The sequence below is a fragment of the Oryzias latipes genome, chromosome 23 (genome assembly GCF_002234675.1).
Source record: "Oryzias latipes chromosome 23, ASM223467v1".
NCBI classification, from domain to species: Eukaryota; Metazoa; Chordata; class Actinopteri; order Beloniformes; family Adrianichthyidae; genus Oryzias; species Oryzias latipes.
The window spans coordinates 11,149,779-11,170,988 of record NC_019881.2 but is presented as its reverse complement, the minus strand read 5'-3'; the positions used below and the strand labels follow the sequence as shown (position 1 = coordinate 11,170,988).

The following is a 21,210-nucleotide window of genomic DNA, read 5'->3' as shown; positions in this document are numbered from 1 at the left end:
AAGTCCGGTATGCAGTGCCCAAGGCAGCCGGTTCCTACCAAGAAGCGCATCGCCATCCGGTTGTTGGTCACGTGACTTCAAACTGTTAAAAAAAAGTGTTTCCATTGCAGTTTTGTTAAATATGTAAATTTGAAGACGCCATAAAAACCACCTCCTTCAAGTGCAAAAATGTTTTTTCAATAAATGCGAGTATTTTGTCGTGTTTCCATTAGGCAATTTATTATTGCAAATCCTATTTGTAAAATTTCATGGTGAACGGAAACGCAGCTACTACAAAATGTCACACAAGCTGAATACATAATTTGTGATTGCAATTTTACGCCTGTAGTACAATGTCATGCATATTGCGCCATTTAACCTATACATATTTGAAGTGACTAGAAGATGCAAAGGCAGGACAGACTTGATTTCACATCCCAGGATTTCACACAGACGAGACCGTTATTACTGCATTCTATATACAAGAGGGGGAGACATTATTTCATTCGGATTATATGAATTTGCTTTGTCTCACTCCCTTTCAAGCAGTTGCTTGAAATATTTTAATTCCAAAATTACTCTCAGAGTGTGTTCTCAGGATTGACAGAAAAGAATTGTCTTAATGGGTGTGATCCAACAACGGTCAAGCTTGTTCCTTCCTTCCCTCTGCGATTACTGTGAGTTTATCAAAATGAAGAGTCAGCAGCATGTGAGGCTGCCACACAGTGACGGCGTATGTAGAGTGTATTTCAGTAGCCTAAAGACTCAGTCAATGGGAGAATGGGTGTTCTCTGCGCCTTGACCACCTTCCCTGTTAGGAATAACTGCTGCCAATCCAACCGTTGATTTTACAGCATTGTTACAGCATTATTTGCTGAGCTTGTTAAAAGATATTTTAATGTAAAAAAAACATTTCATTTGTACGTTTTTTCTAGTTTTATCTTTCTTTTTTTTTGTCTTATGAAGGTATTTCTCTAATGAATTTCATTGTTTACATTTTGATGATATTACACGTCTTTAGAACAATTCAAAATTAGTTGTATTTGTTTTGGGCAGATCTGCCTTTTACAAAACATATGTTTGCTCTCTTAAAATTCTATTGTTTCTCATCTATTTTACCATCTGTTGTTTAAGTGCTGTTAGCTGTAGTTCAGATCTATGGAGCCCCAAATTGTTCATAATCGAACAAATGTATGTTCTTGTACAATCACACAATCAACCAATAAATCTTTTATAAATATATCAAAATAATTGTGGAAAAATTGAATTGAAATTGTAAAAAACCTGCACACAGATTTTAAATTAGCGATATTATTAAATATGTTTCATTTTCCTTTAAAAACCTTTTTATTATTTTAAAACAGCATTTTAAAATATTAATTTTTAATCATCTATCCATCCATCTATCTTTCTTCGCTTATCTGGGACTGGGTTCACGGGGGCAGCAGTCTAAGCAGAGATTCCCTGGGTGGCCTGGGAACCCCGAGACGTTCCCAGGCCAGCCGAGAGACAGTGTCTCTCCAGCGTGTCCTGTGCCACCGCCCCATTGAGACATGCTCAGAACACCTCCCCAGGGAGGCATCTGGACTAGATGCCCAAGCCAGCTCATCTGGTTCTCTCGAGAACGTTCACTGTGTTCTCCCAGAGAGCGTTCACTGCCGGAGCTGAAACTCCGGCAGTGAACGCTCTCTAGGAGAATCTCTGAATGACCACACAAACTCAAACATGGAAATATGATTACCATGTAGAACTCTTATAGCAAGGAACAATGAAAGACAAAATCAAACAAACAGATCAGTATATACAAGTGTACATACACAGTGTAAACTTTAATAAAGAATGTCCGAAATTTGTATGCAAAACTGCGTACAAAAATTGTGTGTAAACATGTCAGATGTGCCTGGGGTAGCAATAAGGTAGAGTGTTAACGCTGTGGACAGAGTAAGTGGACAGAAGTCTGGATTTTTATCTGTGCATTTTGGCCCAATGATTTTCGGGGCTGTCTCTACGACTCTTACAACCTTGTCCGCGACCGTGCAGCTGCCAAACCAAACTGTTGCAGTATGTGAGCAGGCTCTGGATGGATGACTGGTAGAAGGTCAGCAGCAGGTTGGTGCTGATGTTGTTCTTCCTGGAAGTGCAGACGCTGCTGATCCTTTTTCATGATGGCTGTGGTGTTTGCTGTCCAGGAGAGGTCGGCAGAGATGATGATGCCGAGGACCCTGAAGGTGTGGACCCTCTCCACATGCTCCCTATTAATATGGAGGACGGCTGGGTCGGCACGATGCTTCCTGAAGTCAACGATGATCTCCCTGGCTGTGCTGGTGTTCAGGGTGAGGTTGTTCTTTGTGGACCAGGTTGTCAGCTTCAGGACCTCGTCTCTATAGGCAGACTCATCCCCCCAGGGGATGAGTCCGACCACAGATGCTGTTGTTGTTGTGGGTTGGACTGCAGTCATGCGTGTAGAGGCAGTACAGCAGGGGGTTTAGCACACAGCCCTGTGGGGCGCCGATGCTCAGTGTGCGGGTGGAGGAGAGGTGGGGGCCGAGTCTCACAGCCTGTGATCGGTTTGTGAGGAAGTTGCTAATCCAATTGCATGTGTGTATGTGTGTGTGTGTGGGGGGGAGGGGGGGGCAAGAGTGAGCAGTTTGTCGCAGAGTCTGTCCAGGATTATTGTGTTGAAGGCAGACCTGTAATCCACAAACAGCATCCGGACGTAGCTCTGCTGCTGCTCCAGGTGGTTCAGCACGGAGTGGAGAGCCACGGCTACGGCGTCCTCTGTGGATCTCTTTTTGCAGTATGCAAACTGGTGAGGGTCTAGGTCTGTGGGAAGGTGGTCCCTGATGTGCGGGAGGATTAGCCTTTCAAAACACTTCATTATGACCGGAGTGAGGGCCACTGGACGATAGTCATTAAGGCTGGTGGTAGCAGACGTTTTTGGCACAGGGATTGTGGTTGCTGATTTCAGGCAGGATGGTATTACTGCCTGGGCCAGGGAGAGGTTAAAGATCTTGGTAAAGGTGGGGGCGAGCTGGTGGGCGCATGCCCCGAGCATTTTGCCAGGTACTCCATCGGGGCCAGCAGCCTTCTTGAGGTTCACTGCTAGTAGCACCCGTCTGACGACATACTCCTGTACAGTGAGTGGAGGTGTGCTGGGGCCCCGGTGGGGGTTGGGCTGGGGTGAAGGGGTGGTGTTGGGTGGATTCATAGTGAACAAAGAAGCAGTTAAACTCCTCTACCCTTGTAGCATCTGGAGCTACTGTGGAGACATCATAGCCTCTGAAGTTGGTGATGTCTTGGATGCCCCGCCAAACTTCTTCTGGATTGTTGCTGGAAATGTGAGCCTCCATCCGCATCCTGTGGTCTGCCTTGGCTGCTTTGATTCCTCTTTTCAAGTCAGCTTGGGCAGCACTGTAGGCAGCGTCTCGAGCTCTAAGGAGAGAGGGGACTTGGGTGGTCATCCGGGGTTTCTGGTTTGGGAAAACCCTGATGGTTTTGTCCTCAGTCACATTGATGCACAAAAATTAATATTTTAAAATGTTGTTTTAAAATAATAAACAGTTTTTTAAAGCATGAATTTATTTTCACCTTGTGAATGCTTTGTAGCATTCCTGTTTCCTTTTTCCACTACATATCTTTTGGACGTCCATAACTCTTTAACCCCTTTTACTATCAAAATGCTCAGCTCTTTCAGGAGATTACTGCTCGAATGTTTCAACTTTTTAATTCTTAAACTCTTCAAATTATTCAACCTATTCCGTTGTTTTCTTAATATGGCTGGTGAATGCTTCAAATCCCCCATATTCAACTAAAAACTGAACTCTATAAAATGGAAAATCTTAAGAATACATTAAGCCAGAAAAGCTTTTCAACTTTTAAACATCCCTGCAGAAATTGAGCTCTTGAACTTGTAATTTTATTTTAAAACTCCTTGTGGTCTTTTACTCAATCAGTCAAATTTCATGGATATTTTAGATCATTTTCTACATTTCTAATGGAAGTCAAAGCAGCAGAATATTCTGGAGCTTGAGTGGTGACATCATGGAGTGTAGAGAGGAGATTTCTGAAGATGCATTTTTCCTCATTAAACTGCTGTAACTCCAACACAATTTGTCAACAACAAAGTCTTCATTTTTTCAAGCAAAACAGGAATAGTTGTGGAGGAAACACTTTTTACTCTGGAGCCCCATATCTGAGACAAACTTTGCTTGACACTCCTAACTGGCTGCTATAAATTAAAAAACATTTTTACATTTTAATCTTGTCTCTAACGTATGATTGTAAGAACAAACGTTACTCTAATGATGTTAAACCACACTTTTATTTTATTCAAGCTGGGTAAAATTTGCCCCCGAGCCATTAGCTTGAATAGGATTTTTAACTCAGCAGAGGAGATATTCACATAAAGACTTTACGCTTGGAACAAGGAAAATATATATTACTGGATTCTTTAACTTCTGAGTTTTATAAAAGTGAAAGGATTTTTATGATGGGACTAATGGTTTAGAAACAGCAAGTTGTTCGGAGAAAAGTGGGTAAATGTGTGCAGCATCCATCTTGTTAATGAGCAGCAGCTTGAATACATGCATACATCTGCATCCCTGGAATCAGTCAGAATGAGAGCCAACAGGCAGGAAGACCCTCACCTGTCTGTCTTCTCTCATTCTGAGCTACTAGAAACAAGAACTGTGAGACTCATTTAAAAGCCTTAAATTGTTTCTAAAACATACAGTGTACCTTGTGTGTGAATTGTGTATGTATGTATGTACTGACTCTGAACAGATTTTATGCACAACGTTTAAAAAAAAAGTTTTAGCTCAACTTTGGTAAGCTACGATGCTGCACCACTTAATGGACCGTTGGATCAATCCATCAAGCTGCACCGCTTGATGGATGCACAATGAAGTAAAAAAGTGATTGGGTTGGTTTGTATTTTGTGTCACAGCTGAGTAAAGTTACTGTGAATAAAGTTAGGCCTTTCTGTGGTGTTGCTCTCTGCAAAGGCTGCTTGTTGCAGCTAAAAGAGGGACGCATGAATGACAACACAGTGCTCAAGAAAGACAAATTGAACTTCCCATCAATCCTTCTGACCAATCCCCTGCTCCCCTAAGGCCCCTCTAGGCCTTCTGGGTAAGTATGATCCAAAAAATAAGGTAACTCCTTTTTGGAAAAAAAAAAATTCTAGAGCTATTCGGGATGAAAAAAGACGTGCAGGTAATCCCAAACTTGCCTTTGGACAACTTTTTCATTCATCTTCTTAACCGTTTATTCCCTTTCGGGGTCACGGGGTTGCCGGAGCCTATCCCGGCTACTTGGGCGTAGGCAAGGGATGCCCTGGACTGGTCGCCAGTCTGTCGCAAACTTATAAAGATTTATTAATAAAAGATAACAACTGTTGTCTTCAAAATCTTTAGAAAATGAGCAACTGGGTAATTTGGGGACAACTTCAGAGAAGAAAAACTCCTTTTCGGAGAAACATTTCATGAAGTTGCCCACAGTGAAGTTGCGTAGTCCCACACCTGCTTGTTGCTTTTCTTCCTGGACAAAAAGGAGTAAATCCTTTTCGGAGTACCTTTTCTCTGGAGCCCCTTTAAACCCCTTTAAACCCTCCCATTAATTATTGCATTTTAAGTACCGGTATGTTTACTTTTTACTTTTTCATTTTTTTCCATCTTAATATTCCAAGTGAACAAACGGTCATGACAAAAATTCCTCTGCATAAAAACAAACATTTCAGTCAGGAAACATGAACTTTATAAAATGCACAGAAGAGTTTAAAATATAGAAAAGAAAGAAAAAACTTAAGAAAAAAGGGTATATATACACTTAGAAAAGTTTAATAAGTTACATGTCCAAAACTGTCATATTTACACAGAAAAATGAAGTTATAGTTTTTTTGAAGTAAAAGAAAAAAGCCTAAACCCACTGAAGAAATATCAAAATCGTAGAGAACAAAGAGACTCACGCTAAACCAAAATGTGAATAAATCTGCCAATAATTCTTGTTTAGCGTAAAACTTTTCACTGTAAATTTCCACTATTTTACAGGCAACAATTTTACCAGTAAAATACTGTAAATGTACAGTATTTTACAGTAATACAATTAATACAACCTTACAGTATTCTATAACTACACTCCATCACTGCAAAACCACAGTTGATTCCTTTAGTGTTGTACAGCTTCTTACTGTTTTATTTACTATGATGTTTATTAACCACTAAGATGTTGGAAATTGTCCCCTTAATCAGAGAGTAGGGTAGACACAGATTATTGAGTTTATCTGTGTCCCATACACTGCATGAAGATCAGATTTAAGTTCAGGAGGCACAAAAAAGGACAGACTTCAAGGCCGTCAGTGAAGGCATTTGGTAAGTCTAGACCCTGAAAGCCGTGTCACACATCCAATATGTACATTTTGCACATTGTCCACAGATGAAAACTGGTCATACGTCAATATAGGTGGAAAAAGTGAGAAAAGTTGTGGTCTATACATGTAATTTTCACAGATGTATCACGAATGAACCCTGTTAAAACCACAGAAGAGTTACAATTAAACCACGCAAAGAATACGCAAAGAACACGTAAATCAACGTGGAACACAGACCGTGCAAGATAATGGTGCTGTTTTTATGCAGTTCACTAGTAATTTGTGCGTCAATTACATCATATGAATGTGAAATGTGCGCCGTATACGCAATATAAAAGTGATACATCGGTGGTACGTGTGAAAAGTCTGTTATACATACATGGAACAGTCGTGGAAAGACACAAATTTCCGTATGCATCTCGCAAAACTCACACATAATTGTGTAAGATTTACTTATTAATTGTGTATAAACTACGTAAAATACACATAAACTGCGCAATTTTCAACTCAAATTTTTTTTGAACAGCTCAAAACAGAATTCACCTAAAGACTCGTCGGCGAAACCCTCGACGGGCATCTGCGCACATCAATGAATGACAAACGCTAGACACATGAATTACCTATGCCACGCATAGATCACGAAAGACTGAAATGTCATGCATGGAAAATGTATGTAGTGGCTCTATAACATGACCTTGAACAAGCATAACTTTATTGAAGCAGCATTACCTGGACATAAACCACTAACTTCACTGTTTGGTGGCTTGAAGAGTCTCATCATATAATGCACATCATTCCCATTTCAGTGTGTTTGTAAGAATCTGTGACTTTTGGACACAGGAGTCCGCCCCCAGCTCTTTAGACTGAAACATGATTTGAACTCAGCTTTAAAGGAAGCAGAACACTACAGATGAATGATCTTTGTGTTGAAATGAATTTTAGCCCAGCACAGATGTGTGAGTGTTTTAAGGATGCTTACTGCCACCTCTTGATGGCAGTACTGAGTCAAAAATAGAAAGTTCTCTGCTCCAGAGGTTAAGACGTGAAAGTCAGACTGTCAGTCACCCCACTCTCCCATCGCCTAAACTTTTTAACCCTTGAGCTATCCTACAGGGTCAAGATGACCATTGATGTGTTCTCCCTACCAGGACAAAGGTGGATAAAGGTGGAGAGGATTTCCTGTAATCCTTGGAAACCAGTGAAGATCACAAATCATTGAAGAAAAAGTTCAGCGCACTGTCTTGTGTGGTCCAGATGACCCCACTCCCAATGTCAAAGTGCCTGGGATAGCACAAGGGTTAAACGAGTAGTTTGTATGACTTTAAACACCACAATCTAATGAAATACCTATTGACTGGCTACTAGCTGTACAACAGTGTCAGAGTAAACCATGTCACAGTAGTTCACAAAATTTCATAACAAAGCAGCACATGACCAGCACAGTCTAAAGGGGGACTGATTGACATCCCAGCTTGAATAAAATAAAAGTGTGGATTGAACATATAGCCTACATCTAACAGTTTACATGTGTGTTTGTGTGGGAGGAGAGGCAGCTCAGGAATGGCTCAGCAATCTGACCTCGTGAATCAGAACCTGAGGAAGTCTTATAATGAAACAGAAGAGCGCTGATAATTTACTCACTAAAGATTCCATAGCTTAATATAACCAAAGTAAGGTTGTTTTTAACCCAGCTCTGAGGTCAAAAATTGACTCTTTTTTTCTAGGTTCTTTAAACTACGAAAAAAAAAAAAAAAAAAAAAAAAACACTAAAACCCCTAAAAAATGTGTATTGCTCCAAAAAGTAACCCAAAGATATATCCCAACGTGAATAACACAAGAATTGGGTTGAAGACAGAAGTGTTTTAAGAGTGCAGGTGCAATATTTGACCACTGTTTCTAGATTTTAGGATTCTTCGTCTTTGTCTTTTACCTGCTACTTTTGGCGAATCATCTGTTTTCTGCCTTTTGGGCCGACCACTCTCATGTCTTTCTCCTCTACATCCATGATCCTCCTCTTTGGTCTTCCTCTAGACCTCCTAGCTCCAACCACAACATCCAAAATCATCACTGTTCCTCCTCTCACCGTGTCCAAACCGTCTTCCAAAACATCTACCATGACATCTATGATTCTCTTTCTCTGCATGAAACCAAACTGCTCCCAAATGTTCACCTCTGACCTCAGTCTAGCTTCCTCTACTCTGTCCTATAATTTCATAGTGATTCATCAGCTTTATTCCTCTGTGGTTTCTCTGAACATTTACCATCTTTTTCAAAGTGGAAGGAAGCAGGATGCTTCTCCTTCGTTCTTCAGACAACTTCTCAGTTTCCAAGATCTTGTTAAACAGTCAGAAACTCTATGTCATCTGTCCTAAACTGTTCCACACCCCCAAAGCTATGTTATCAGGACCAACAGTCTTCACCCTCTTCATCCTTTCTCATTTCATTCTCACTGATTTTTCTACTACCTACTCCATAACATCCACCTCTTCTCCTCGGTTCTCTAACATGCTCCTCCTTCATCAGACCTTCAAAGTTCTCCTTCCATCTTTCCACCAAATTTGTAGAACCTGTCAACACATTTCCATCTCTGTCCTGCATCACTCTGAACATCCTTTAGGGTCCCTTCTACTTTAAAGATCTTAATGTTAGAAATAATGTTGATTTTTTTTCCTCTAAGAGAATGATGTTTTTTTAAGTGTGTTTGTGAAACATTTTATTTTTAATAATCTGGAAGAAGTTCTTTCTGACAGAAATTCGTTTCTTTTAACAACCCAACCTCCAGGTTGCAGTCCAGCTGTTGGACAACAACATTTAACATTGTTCTGCTGGACTGAGGTCGTTGTTGTTTGGTCTCCTCCTCTGTGCGCGTCTCCGTCTCTCCGAAGCGCGACTATGTTCGTGTGCACGCTTATATCGGGGGCGCGCACTCCTGTCTGTAGTTAGAGACAGACATGGCGGCGGATCCTCAGCCGGACTGGCTCTCCTGCCTTCCCTCCTGTTGGACTTTTGGGGTGACACGGGACGGACGCATCTTCTTCATCAAGTACATATCACTCGCGCACGCTCTTTGACGGGCACGCGGCGCTTGGATGGCCGTTGCCCCCCCCCCACCCGTCCTCTCTCACCTTCTGTTTTCTTCACCAACAGTGAAGACGCGAAAAGCACGAGCTGGCTGCACCCCGTGACTGGGGAGGCGGTGGTCACGGGCCACAGGAGCACCCCGGGTAAGACGGCTGTGGTTTCTTTTTTCTGATGATGAGCCAGCGTGCGCGTGCAGGGTTCTCTCTGCTGCAGAGAGCCCCCTCCTTCCCGGCTGACCCCCGCGCGCCGCGGTACCCCACCTCCACCTGGACACTCCTCCACGAACTTCCCAAGTTCCGTCACAGATGCGGCTCGCAGGATCATCGGATCGGCGCGGGTTGCTGCAAGCCAGCTTCGACGCGCACGCGCGCAGCGGAAGACTCACGCATGCACGACAAGCTGCTGTTTGATTTGGGGGAGGGGGCCCGATCTGCTGGGGGGTACCAATCAGCTGCAACGTTGTGGACTGCGTGCGCGCGTCAAGAGTTCCTCGTTCTCATGACCCCCCCTCCTATTCCCACAGATCTGCCAACAGGATGGGAGGAAGGATACACCTTCGAGGGGGCTCGCTGCTTCATCAAGTGAGTTTTGTTGAATGTTTGTGTGGGGTGGGGGCTGGGGATTATGTCTTGCAGAGGATGCTGGTAATCTGTACCGACTAGGCCCCTACAGTTCCCTTACAGAGTCGCATGCACTGATTTGTTTGAGGTGTTTTGGTCTGAAGTCCTTTGGTTTGTCTGCGTCAGAGTGGCTGCATGTTTGCATGAAATCGGCCTCTCTCAAATCTGCATGAAATATGATGAGACCTCACCATAATGGAGACTGTTAGAGAAGCACCTGCATCTCAAAGTAACACCTGTGTTAGGTTAGGGCAGCACCTGTGCATCAGAGCAACATCTGTGTTTGAACAGCACTTGTATATCAGAGTAAAACCTGTGCGCCTGACCCGCACCTGCGCGTCTGACCCGCACCTGCGCGTCTGACCCGCACCTGTGCATTAAAGCAACATCTGTGTTAAGGCAACACCTGTATGTCAGAGAAACACCTGTGTAAGGTGAGGCACCTGTGCGTCATAGCAGCACCTTTTTCTCTATTTATCTTCGACTCTCATTGCTGTGCAGCCAGATCATTTGCAGTGAGAAATGGACTCCAGCGCTGTTCTTTTTATTCATAATTTTTATAAGCAGAATTTCCTAAAGAGTCAGCATACTTTTTTCTTTAGGAGTCTCATTCTACGTTCACACTGCCCTTGGCAACGCGTGTTCAAGTGACCACTTCCAATAAAAGGTCAATCTGAAGGCGCATATATGCGTGTTTCGGGCTTCCACGTTCAAAACTCTAGCGCTTATGCGCCGCTATGCAGCCTTTGTAAGTCAGGTTTTGGACTCAATGTAGAAAACATGCAGCAGTTAAATGCGCATTAAAAGTTGAACCAGTCAATCTCTGACTGAGCAGAAATTGGATTTGGTGGTGATGTACAGATGGCTTCCTTTTCAATTTCGCAGAAGCCAGCTGTTTGAAAATTGATCATGAAGGAGAGAAGACAAATAATTGTGGTTTATCCCCAACTGGAGCTCTATGACACCAAGTCTTTCATTTATCAGAATAGAGCGGTGAAAGGATAAGTCTGGAGCCAGATTTGCACCGCTTCGACATTTTGCGCCAAGCCTGTTCCAACTGTCAGAACATGCGCTAGTATTGGGTAGCGGCAATCCAGTGTTCACACTGTATGCCAAAAGTGGGTTTAAGAATAGCACCTTTTTGGACACGCAACACATGCCCGGTGTGAACGTAGCGTTAGAGTCCAGATTGCTGTTTGTTGATGATGTTGTCCTTTTGGCTTCTTCCACCCATGACCTCAGTTTGCAGCTGGGATGAGAGTCATGTCCTGTTGTCATGCTATTGTTTTAGCCAAAAAAATAGATGAAGTCTGAAAAACTGAAGAAGTTTGGACATTTGGTTAGAATCCTACCTGGATGACTTCCTAATCAGGTGTTACGGGAAACTCATTCAGCTCAAGAAATGCTTGAGTAACTAAAAAAGACAAAAAAAACAGCTGAAGTAAAAGTTTTCTGATCTTTTAGAACAATGTCCAGTGTTAACTGACTGATTATCTGAATCAGGTGTGTCCAAAAAAACCAAAGGGTGTGTTGGTGGAGCTTGTTGGCCAACATGTGGTAATGTCCCCGGCTTTCCTAACCCGGTAGCAGAGACAGGTCATGAACGTTGGTGGTGGGTGTGTTACCGTCGAATTGCTCTGCTGCCACACGTCATTTTGTCACAGAAGGTATTCCAGAGTGAAAAGGTCTGAGGCCCTCGGTGAGGAGACACTGTCAAAACAAAGATGTGGAACTTCTGCAGTCAACACTGACAAACACACAGACGTTGCTGTCCCAGTCCAAGTTTCTGCTGTTGTGAAAGTTCAGCTCTCTGGTGTTACTCACTGGCTCAACAGGCTCTGCTTGTTTCTGTGTGTCTGTGTGTGTTTGTGTGTCTGTGAGTTGCAGTTTTGGTGTTTCAAGCTAACTGCAGATTTGCATTCATATACGTACTGTGGTTGGTCCCATTCTGCTGCTGCCTGCTGTGTCTGTGGCCATTTTGGGAGCAGAATGTGACACATATAAGAGGCTAATATTGGCTCTCCATAAATAACCTCTGCACATTGGTATGCGTGCATTGCTTTTTGCATGACACATGCGTTTTGGTGCTGTTCAGAGGGGTGTGTGGCCTGGGGCAGGTGAGGCCTGCAGCTGCACATGCTCAGTAGCGGTGTAGGCTGCAGATCAGGGAGCCTCTTAAGGACTACCACACTCATGATAGAGTTTCATGTGGATTGCTCCTTGGAGGCAGTCTGAGGATCGATAACCGTTGAACTCTGTAGATCTTTAATGAATGGATGGTCACGTGCACAGTATTGTAGTGAGATTCTCAAGGCCCACATTGGTCTGCTCATTGCTCAAGTATCATCACTGGATGCAGATCTTGGAGAGAGAGCTGGTATTTTATTTTTTAATGATGAGAAGTTTACTTCATTAGCTTTTTATCTGCCTTGAGGACCTACAAGTCTTTTTTTTCTTTTCTGTGAGCTTCTGTGACATGCAGGACGACCCTGGCTGAGTTGATCTGCTCAGAGGATGATATGACTTCACGTTTTCAGTGGAGCGCCCCCTGGAGAGCAACAGTTTTCATCTGCTCTCTAGTTTTTGTAGGCTGACATTAGAGGTCTGCAAAAAAAACCCTAACAGGTATCAGCAGTTATTTACTATCATGCTGATGTAGGGTGTATTCAGAATGGAAACATTTGGTTCTGGTTCACATTTGGATCCTGGTCTGGGACCAGAAACCAATCTTGGACCCATCTTTTGAGGAGGTCTCGGTTCGTTTCTAATCAGACTGAGCTCCGGTTTGCTCAGTTTCCTCAGTCTAAATGGGCTCAGTGCTCGGAGAGGAACAACTGGACCAAAACGGCCACCGTAGCCGGGCATCGAGACACAGCAACTATGTGGTTGGCTGAATGCAGACTCATTGAAACAACTGTTACAGTTTTTTTCCTAGTTGCTTTGGTGCATTTCTCCCAGCAGAGTTAAACAGTTAGTGCAACCTCCACAACATTTAGTTGTTTGAGTTCAACCTAGTGGCAGGTTCATTTCATCCGTTTTTGTCATGTCTGTCAAAATTATGTTTACTTGTACAGGCTGAATAGCCATTGTTTATACAACTAATGATCTTCATTTCATTGACAGTCAAAAGTGCATATTCAGTGTCTTGTTGTTATTGGATTCTAGTTTTCATAATGCCATACATGGCTGTCTTCACTTTCCATGACATTGGGAAGCTCTTTTAGAGTATTCTGTCACAATGAAACTGGCCTGGATTTAGCCAGGTCCACTATGGGGTGCAAGTGGAATGTTAGGGGGGCAAGTCTAGGAGTGCTGAGAGTTTGTGGTGTCACATCCCTCCAATGCCCAAAGAATGCTTAAAACACCATGCTGACATCGTTCATCAGTTCATCTATCCATATCTGATCTATTTGCCCCATCACAATTGAGGGGACGGCATTTAGGTGGGAGGAAATGTTATGACTGGATGTGTTGCACAGGTGGAATCCTATAGCAGTTCTGCACGGGAATTCACTGAGCTCCTGAGAGCGGCTCATTCTTTCACAAATGTCTGTAAAAACAGTCTGCATGCCTGAGTGTTTGATTTTATACACCTGTGGCCAGGCCAAGTAGCAGTGTAGGATACCTGATTCTGATCATTTGGATGGATGAGCCAATACTATTGCTAATATTGTGTATGCTTACCATTTAAGTGTGTTAAAACAACTCCAACGAGGACATAAACAGACCGTCTCATGCAAACTCTAGATGTTGTTTGTCTGACATTTAAGAACATATTAAATTAGTATTGATCCGTATCTGTGTCGCTGTATCCTGAGTTCAGTCATGAGGCTGGTTGGAGCACGAACCAGCTGTTTGGCAGGCACTTCTTGTTTAGATCTGCAGTCCATCGCAGGGTTCTCTTCCTTTTTGGTCTCTTCAGACAAAGATTAGGTTCTATTTGAATTCATTAGGTAGTTTTTGAAAATACAATATACTTTAGTTTACAACTGACGGGTTTTTGGATGGCAGCCCTCTAACAAAAACCTTTCTGACCCTCATGTTTCTGATGAAGGAAAACCAAAGGTTCTCGGACTGATGATTTCTTCCCATCACCTGGAGAACCTCCAGAGTCTTGAAACACCTCGTTTCTTTGGAGGCCACTTCTGGCTTAGGTTAAAATATGTGGTAAAGAAGAAAACTTTCATTGTTGCTGACTGTGTTGGACTGTTGCTCAGCCTGTTCTCACATTGCCACCATGAAAACCATTTCCTCTGATACTTTGAATTCCTCACAAATGCCTCCTGGGTCTCCTACATGTCAGTGTCTCAGCCTGAGGGACCCTGCTGCACAGCGCCCCCACATCAGCCAATCACCTCACAGGACGAGCCCTGATCAGCCAAACTTGTGCTTTGTCCTAAAGTTTCCATCTGGACTGTGTTTATGTCTTGTAATGATGCAGTAATTCCCTCTGCTGTAAACTGCAGGGTGTTTGAAGACCTTCTGTGGCTTTCTCCACTCTGTCTGTTTGGCTGAAGTAAAACGTGGAGGCCAGCAAGGCCAAGATCGCACATTATTGTCACAAAAGCAGGTCGACTTCAGAGCTGCTGTGCTTTATAAAATGAACTTTTACTTTTTTTTTAAACAAAGATTGTGATTCTCAGATGCTTTTTCTTTCTTTCTTTGAACAGAAAACACTGATGGGTGGACTTTCATCTGGGCTAGTCTGCATTGATAATCTCTGATGTATGAAACTGATGCTCAGAACAGAACAGTCATAATGGCTGGTGTTTACTCCGCCCACCTCCACGATGTTCCATAAAAGGGTAAATGGGTGGGACAAAGCAAAGTGAGAGTTTTGTCAGTCCGTCTACTTCCAAAACGCTCCAAACAATATTTGAATGGGTAAATTTAAAAAAAATCAAGCATCTCAGTAAGAGAAATAGCAGTTTTCAAGATTAAAAGTGAAATAATAAAGGTTTTTGTAACCCGGCTGCACACATAAATGTATTTTTGGTTTCATGTTGGACTTTTTAGCACTGAGAGTACAGTTCTGAAACCAGCCTCCAGTGTTTTTTTTTGAGGAACTGCTGCGTTGATCATTTTTGAATTTGCATCAAATTGTAGAAGCAGGAGATGCACAAACACAACACAAACCTAAAAGAATTTTGTTGTGTTTTTCCAAACAAAGCACTCAAAGGAAAATTAAATCCACCATTACAGATAACAGAATTTTAAGGAAGAAATTTAGATTTGAAAGTATTTGCAAATGTAGTTTAAATTCAGCTGAAGACAAAACAGTTTAAATATGTCCTATCTTGTTCACTCAGGACGCGCAATAACGCAGTAAAAATATCACATTAAAAATAGCTGTCAGAATTAGTTGGTATAAACATGTCTGCAGAGATGTGTTGCAGATATTTCACCATACAGAAACGGTGTCTGTGAACATGTGTATGACTCTCTGTAAGGCAGCATTGACCATCTAAAAAAAAAAAATGATTGGGTTTCAGCCAACTCGTGTTTAAGAAAACAAAAATAAAATAAAACGTTTATGAAAAGTAAAATGCATTTATTGTTGTCCATGTACCATTCACTACTCATTACTACCACATTGATTAAAATGTAAGTCAATATTTAGTGGCGTTAAACTGCTGGGCCCACCAGCTGATGTTCACAAGTCTTTTTTATTTTTTTATCAGCTTGGATTTATGTATCAGAGCTTGGATTTATGCTTCTATTTGGGGCTGTTTTGATTGACAGCTGAGTGGACCTAACAAAACTCACAACTTAATTAGTCCTACCCAGTTGGCCATACACATACGTAACACTGCTCGTTGAATGAGTTTTCACGGACCATCAGGTCTTCATCTTAAACCTGATGGAGGTCAGGTGAGCCCCCCCCCCCCCCCCCCCCCCGTGTCATTATTTCAGTGAAGGTATCAGATCAGTTCAGGGGTCACACTGACAGAAAACTCTTCATTCATGATGAGACCATAATACGATGAAGATTTGTGTCTTTTTGAGGCTGTTGAGACAGTAAATTTGGCTGCAGCTTGACTGCCCTCGTGCTCTTACAGTTACCATAGCAACAAATGTTGGGAGGAGCCATGAATTTTTTTCTGTTTTTTTTTCTTGAACAGAGGTGTGTGCACCAGCTTCAGAAAGTCTTCCTTCACGTTTCAGAGGAAGTTTGGTGCTGGAGCAGAACCCTAAAGTTGTCTCCTGTAACCCACAACCACACATGTGGCTCACCTGGCACCGGTGGGACAGCGGATGTCCTTCAGCAAAGTGAACAGTTTGCTGAAAGACATCCGCTGTTTTTTTATGTTTTAAAAAACATAAAAAACCAATGTCAAATGAGTCATCCTGTGCAGACAGATCATGAAAAGTGAATGAACTAACTGGCATTCATGACCCCACCCCCCACCCCCCAGAGTACAGTCACGGCGTGATATGTTGGCTGTTCTTTGGAGTCCATGAACTTAGCTTTGTTGTAAGCAGCAGTTTACAGGTGGATGAACAGGCGTGTCGTGTCGTTTCTGTCGTTTTGGTTTTGCACAGACATGTTAGCTCACTAACATCTCCTTAGTCAGCTGATGGATGCTCTTTCTGGTTTGGGCGGTTTCACTCCGCCTTGGAGCCAAACGCCATGACGTCACTGTTTTGAAAAGACAGCTTTAGTCTCAGTTCGGTGGATATGCACAGATCTCAGACACCCTCCGTCCATCTCAACCAATGCTGTCAATGGAGATCAAATGTTCATGGGTTTCCTCTATCTGCAGATGTCTAAGGGATGAACTTACATTCAAAACAGTCATTTGTAAACTCTTAGTTGATTTGAGAGTGTCTGAAATATGCCAAAGGTAAACATGGCCATCAGGTTTTCCCACAAGGTGAAAGTCATAGAAATGTGTTTATGTCAAAGCTGGAACTGGAGGCGTGTCTGTCAGACTCTTATAACCGAACTGGGTATTTAGGTTTTTATATGAAACCTAAGGAAGCAAAAGAAACCAAAATAACGTAGACATTGTTCTTGTCAGCCCTCAACCCAAAGGGTTTTTTCCTTTTGATCTGTTATTTCTACTGACCGGATCAGCCATCAGTGCCTCAGAGAAGGGGGTCAGGGAAACTGTTGTTGTTGTTGGATCTGATGAGAATGAAAACATATATTTCTGTAGAAACCTTGGGATCAGAAAAGCGGTGGAGATGGAAGGCTTTGGTGCCCCTCCTCTGTGTCACATCCCGGATTCATTTTCATCTGCCTCTCCTGTGCAGATCATCACAGTACTTTCAACCTGGGATCAGCAGTCTGGATGCAGTGACAGTGGGCTGGGTGTCATTTTATGTTCAGCTCAGGCTTTACACAGGATTGTTCTGATAAGGGTAATCATGTGTGTGTTTGTGCAATGTCACAAACAGCCTGTTTATTTTGTGGTTTCTTCTGGGACGGGTGGGACCGTTTCAGATACATTTCCTCTGTGTTTCCGTCTCTATCACCAGTGGACTGCCCAGTGAAGCAACCCCTTGCGTGTGACTTGCTCTCACAGCCAACAAGAAGTTGGGTCTTTGTCAGCTTTGCATTCCATTGAGGGAGAGGGTTTATGGGAGGGTTGTAAATACTGCAGTTTGAGCGTGATAATACTCTCTGAAGCTGCTGTGTTTACATGGGTGGAACTATTCTGGTATCTAGCCAATGAAATCTCTCTGAGGTTGTAGACCGTTATACAGTCTGTGAGATCTTCGTGGGCTCACCCACTCCCTCACAGCCAGGCCTTGCAAAAGCTTCTGTCTGAAGAGTATCTGTGGTTCAGTCATCTCCACCCCAGTCCTCAAACCAGAACCAGACCAGAGCCCCAAAAACGACCATTAACAGTAGAAAAAGGACAGAACTTTAGGTCAGTGGTCCACAACTCTCCAAGCCGCTGACTGGTACCAGTCCATGGGACAGTTGGCCACAGAGATAAAAAATAAATAAATCAGGCACTGCATATTTCCCCATTTTATTTCTAATCTGATTCTGAAGGAAGTTTTATTTTGGAAAACTACTGGATTTTCTCCACCACATTCGACTCATTCTTGACACGTCAAGTATGTATCAGAGACCTGGACTGAGTGTGACATCGCCCATGGAAAATGTTTGAACCAGAAATCGTCAATATGCAGTGATTCGACCAAGTCGATCTAAGTCAGTGTTCCTGCGGCAACCATTCTCACCAATCAGGAGTGAGCTTGTTGGAAGTTCACATCCCACCAGATGAAAGCGGGCTGCACGAAATCTGTCAAACCTTTTGTTGAGGCACTGATTGGTCAGTTTCTAACTGGAATAACTTTCTCTAAAGAAAAACATCATGAAAAATATGAGGATTATTAAGAACATCTTTCAACTTCATTTTAACTTATTCTTCAGGGACAGTGCACATTAAAAGCATCACTGCAATGAGCCAGAATTAGCCCAGTGGCTATTTGTCATCTGTTGTCCCTGGACAAATACAAACATAATTAAATCAACAATTTAAGAAGGGAAATACAATGATTAGACAACGTATTAAAATACCTATTGATAAAAATACATACATTACAAAACATGTTAAAAAAAGGTATCTGAGCAAGAATGGTAATTGTGACCAATAGAATGACTGAATAACAGCTGTTTATTTCTCTATAGTAGTCGATGGGATTTTGGCTCCTTGCAGCCAGCGGGTACTTCCTGTTTGGAACGCCAGGGGGGAGGAGTCACTCAGTCCAACTCTATATACAGTGAATGGACGAGTTGCTCAGTCATGTGTTGAAAATCTTTCCACTACTTTCTTAAAGCGGGTGCACCGAACGCTATATTTAAACCTCCAAGCTAGTAAAGTTAACGAAAAACTGTTTCTTTTGGAAAAAAAACAGGAATCTTTACTCCAAATAGGGATCTATTGTGCCAGTTGTTCTCACATCCCATAATAATGCATGATATTCAGCAACCAGCTGTCTAATGTTATAAGGATGCTGCTGATGAAGCTGTTCAAACGGTAGATTCAGGTTTATTGTTATATTAGGAAATATCAGCTTTAGCACATTTTAATAGTTCATATATATTTAATCTAGTAAACAAATAAAGTTTAAAGCAGCTGCAGATATTTTACAGAGGATGAAGATAAACTTTACCCTTAAAAGTAAGGGGAAACTAGAAGGTGGAGAAAAAAAAAAAGGAAGCCCACTTTAGCCTAGTGCAGTTCTTCTCAAATAGTGGGGCGCGCCCGAAGCAATGCCAGGGGGGCGGTGGTGGCGGTTTTATGCACAGGTAATACTTGCAATTTTCCGGTGCGCAAATTTGACGTGGGGGTGGTGGTGACAGCGGCTCAGTGCTTGGAAAAAAATCTGGTCCACTATTGGTTTCCTACTGTCTGTTCTATCACAGAGTTTGTAAAAGCCTGAAACCTTTGAATCCCCGTCCCTGCAGCTGCTCCCGTCTACTGTCACACGCGGCTGCGTGAGTGAGAGCGAAAGGGGAGGGGTGGTGTGGGCTCTGACTGCCAGGTGAAACAGGGCACACGGAGGAGAGCTGCCTGTTGCCCAACACCAGGATCACAGAGTGCATTTAGATTCCTCAGCTCATGCTAAAAATGTCATTCTTTATGAATTATTGTAGACATTATAATGTGTCTTTATTTTCCATCAATGTTTTCTTTGTTTGCCTGTCGTTTAGTTCGTGTGAACAGACAGAAAGACAGCAGGTAATGCAGGAAAACAGCTGCACTTTAAGATCATAAATAAACAATCCATCATTTAAAAAAAATCTGCACAATGTTTTTTACCTATTCCTTCAGACTAAAAACGTTAAATATATTGGTGCTGTAACTGTTTCAGATCAATTTAGATTTAATATTATTTATTAATTGAATTATTTTTCTCTGCATCAAATGGTTCAGTTGGTCAAAATGTTTCTAGTTTAAATAAGAAATGACAGATTTTTTTTAATTTCAGGCACTTTAAGCATCTTTTCTGTTTTAGACTAGAACAGGGTTTCTGTGTGGCTAAATAAAGTTAATATTTGTTGAAAGTGGATTTATGTTGCTTTTTTCTTTTGTTAATGGTAAAATTTACTTTTTTCATTTGGTAATGTTAAAAGATACAATTTTAGGTATACTTACCCAATTTTTATAGATACTTACCTAATATATTGTCACCGCGTGAGTGTGTGTGTGTGTGTGTGTGTGTGGGGGGGGGGGGGGGGGGGGGGGGGGTTATGGGGGTGGGGTGTGTGCGAAACATTTTCTTTTTCCTAGGGGGGGGCCTGGCAAAAAATAATTGTGAAGCACTGGCCTAGTGCAGCCCGGTCCATGAAGATATTGTCTGACTTCAAAGGCCATTCACTTAAGGCCAGTCAGGATATGACAAAGCAAAAGCATGTTTAGAGCTCACTCCAGTTAAAAACCCATGTTTGTCTTCAAAGACTGCTTTCATTTTTGAGAACACAGTCAGACAATCTAACCTGCAGGAAATGTTCCTGACATCTGCCAGTCTGCTGCTTTCCAGACTTCCTGTTTGCTTTAGCATCTTCCCGACTCTAGCTGACTCGTTCATGACAGCTGCTACAAGCAGAAAAAGTTATGCAAATGAGGTGGAAATGTGTCACTTTCAAGGCAAACATCAGTGTTTGTAAAGGAAAAAATTTGCAGAAGAAGATGCTGCCTTTTGCTCTAACCCCCCAGTAAAACTGCATGAATCTGTAAAGGTTTTCTAAAGGATCATAGTTCAGAACACACCACTGAATCGCACTGATGTGGCCGCTAAAGATCACTAAGATATTGATTCATGTTTCAGACTTCAACTATTCAATTATCTTTAACTTTAAAGTCTACAAAAATAAAAGATTACAACCAAAGCTCATTTCCGTGGTTTTGTTTCTCATCATAGGCTGGTTTCAGGTGATGAAGGGTAGATTTGGGAGGAGGCTAATCTTGTTATTTTATGCACAACTGAAGTTTCAGGTACAGACTAGAGTGGAGCTTAAGCAAGTAGAAGGGACGAAAGCTCTTTTCCTGGTTAAAGCCAACTGGATACCGCAGATGAAGTGACGCAGTAGCAACTTGAAAACATTTGGGGAGGATTTCTGAAGAAAGAGGAGGATGAGGAGGCAAAGGTGGAGGAAAATGAGGTAAAGGAGGAAGATTCTGTATGGAAACAAGATCAAAT

At 42.3% G+C, this 21,210-nt stretch overlaps 2 protein-coding genes across 7 annotated transcripts in view; one reads left to right on the top strand and one right to left on the bottom strand.

Annotated features, from left to right (window-relative positions):
* Positions 1–1,673: 1,673 nt before the first annotated feature.
* LOC105357109 lies at positions 1,674–9,562 on the bottom strand. Its single transcript, XM_011491220.3, has 2 exons — positions 9,472–9,562; positions 1,674–3,411 (listed from the first exon to the last, which is right to left on the bottom strand). The coding sequence occupies exon 2, from the start codon at positions 3,185–3,187 to the stop codon at positions 2,531–2,533; it is 657 nt and encodes a 218-aa protein (XP_011489522.1). The 5' UTR covers positions 3,188–3,411; positions 9,472–9,562; the 3' UTR covers positions 1,674–2,530.
* LOC101161206 (pleckstrin homology domain-containing family A member 5) overlaps positions 8,848–21,210 on the top strand; it is a 99,011-nt gene continuing 86,648 nt past the window's right edge. For 4 of the 6 annotated variants that reach the window (XM_023952255.1, XM_023952259.1, XM_023952257.1 and 1 more), the window contains exons 1-3: positions 8,849–9,389; positions 9,494–9,570; positions 9,951–10,008. In XM_023952255.1, coding sequence (XP_023808023.1) covers positions 9,298–9,389; positions 9,494–9,570; positions 9,951–10,008 — 227 coding nt within the window. In that variant the 5' untranslated portion in view covers positions 8,849–9,297. Of the gene's footprint in view, positions 9,390–9,493; positions 9,571–9,950; positions 10,009–21,210 lie in introns of all 6 variants that reach the window. The other 2 variants (XM_023952256.1, XM_023952254.1) reach the window with 1 other exon arrangement.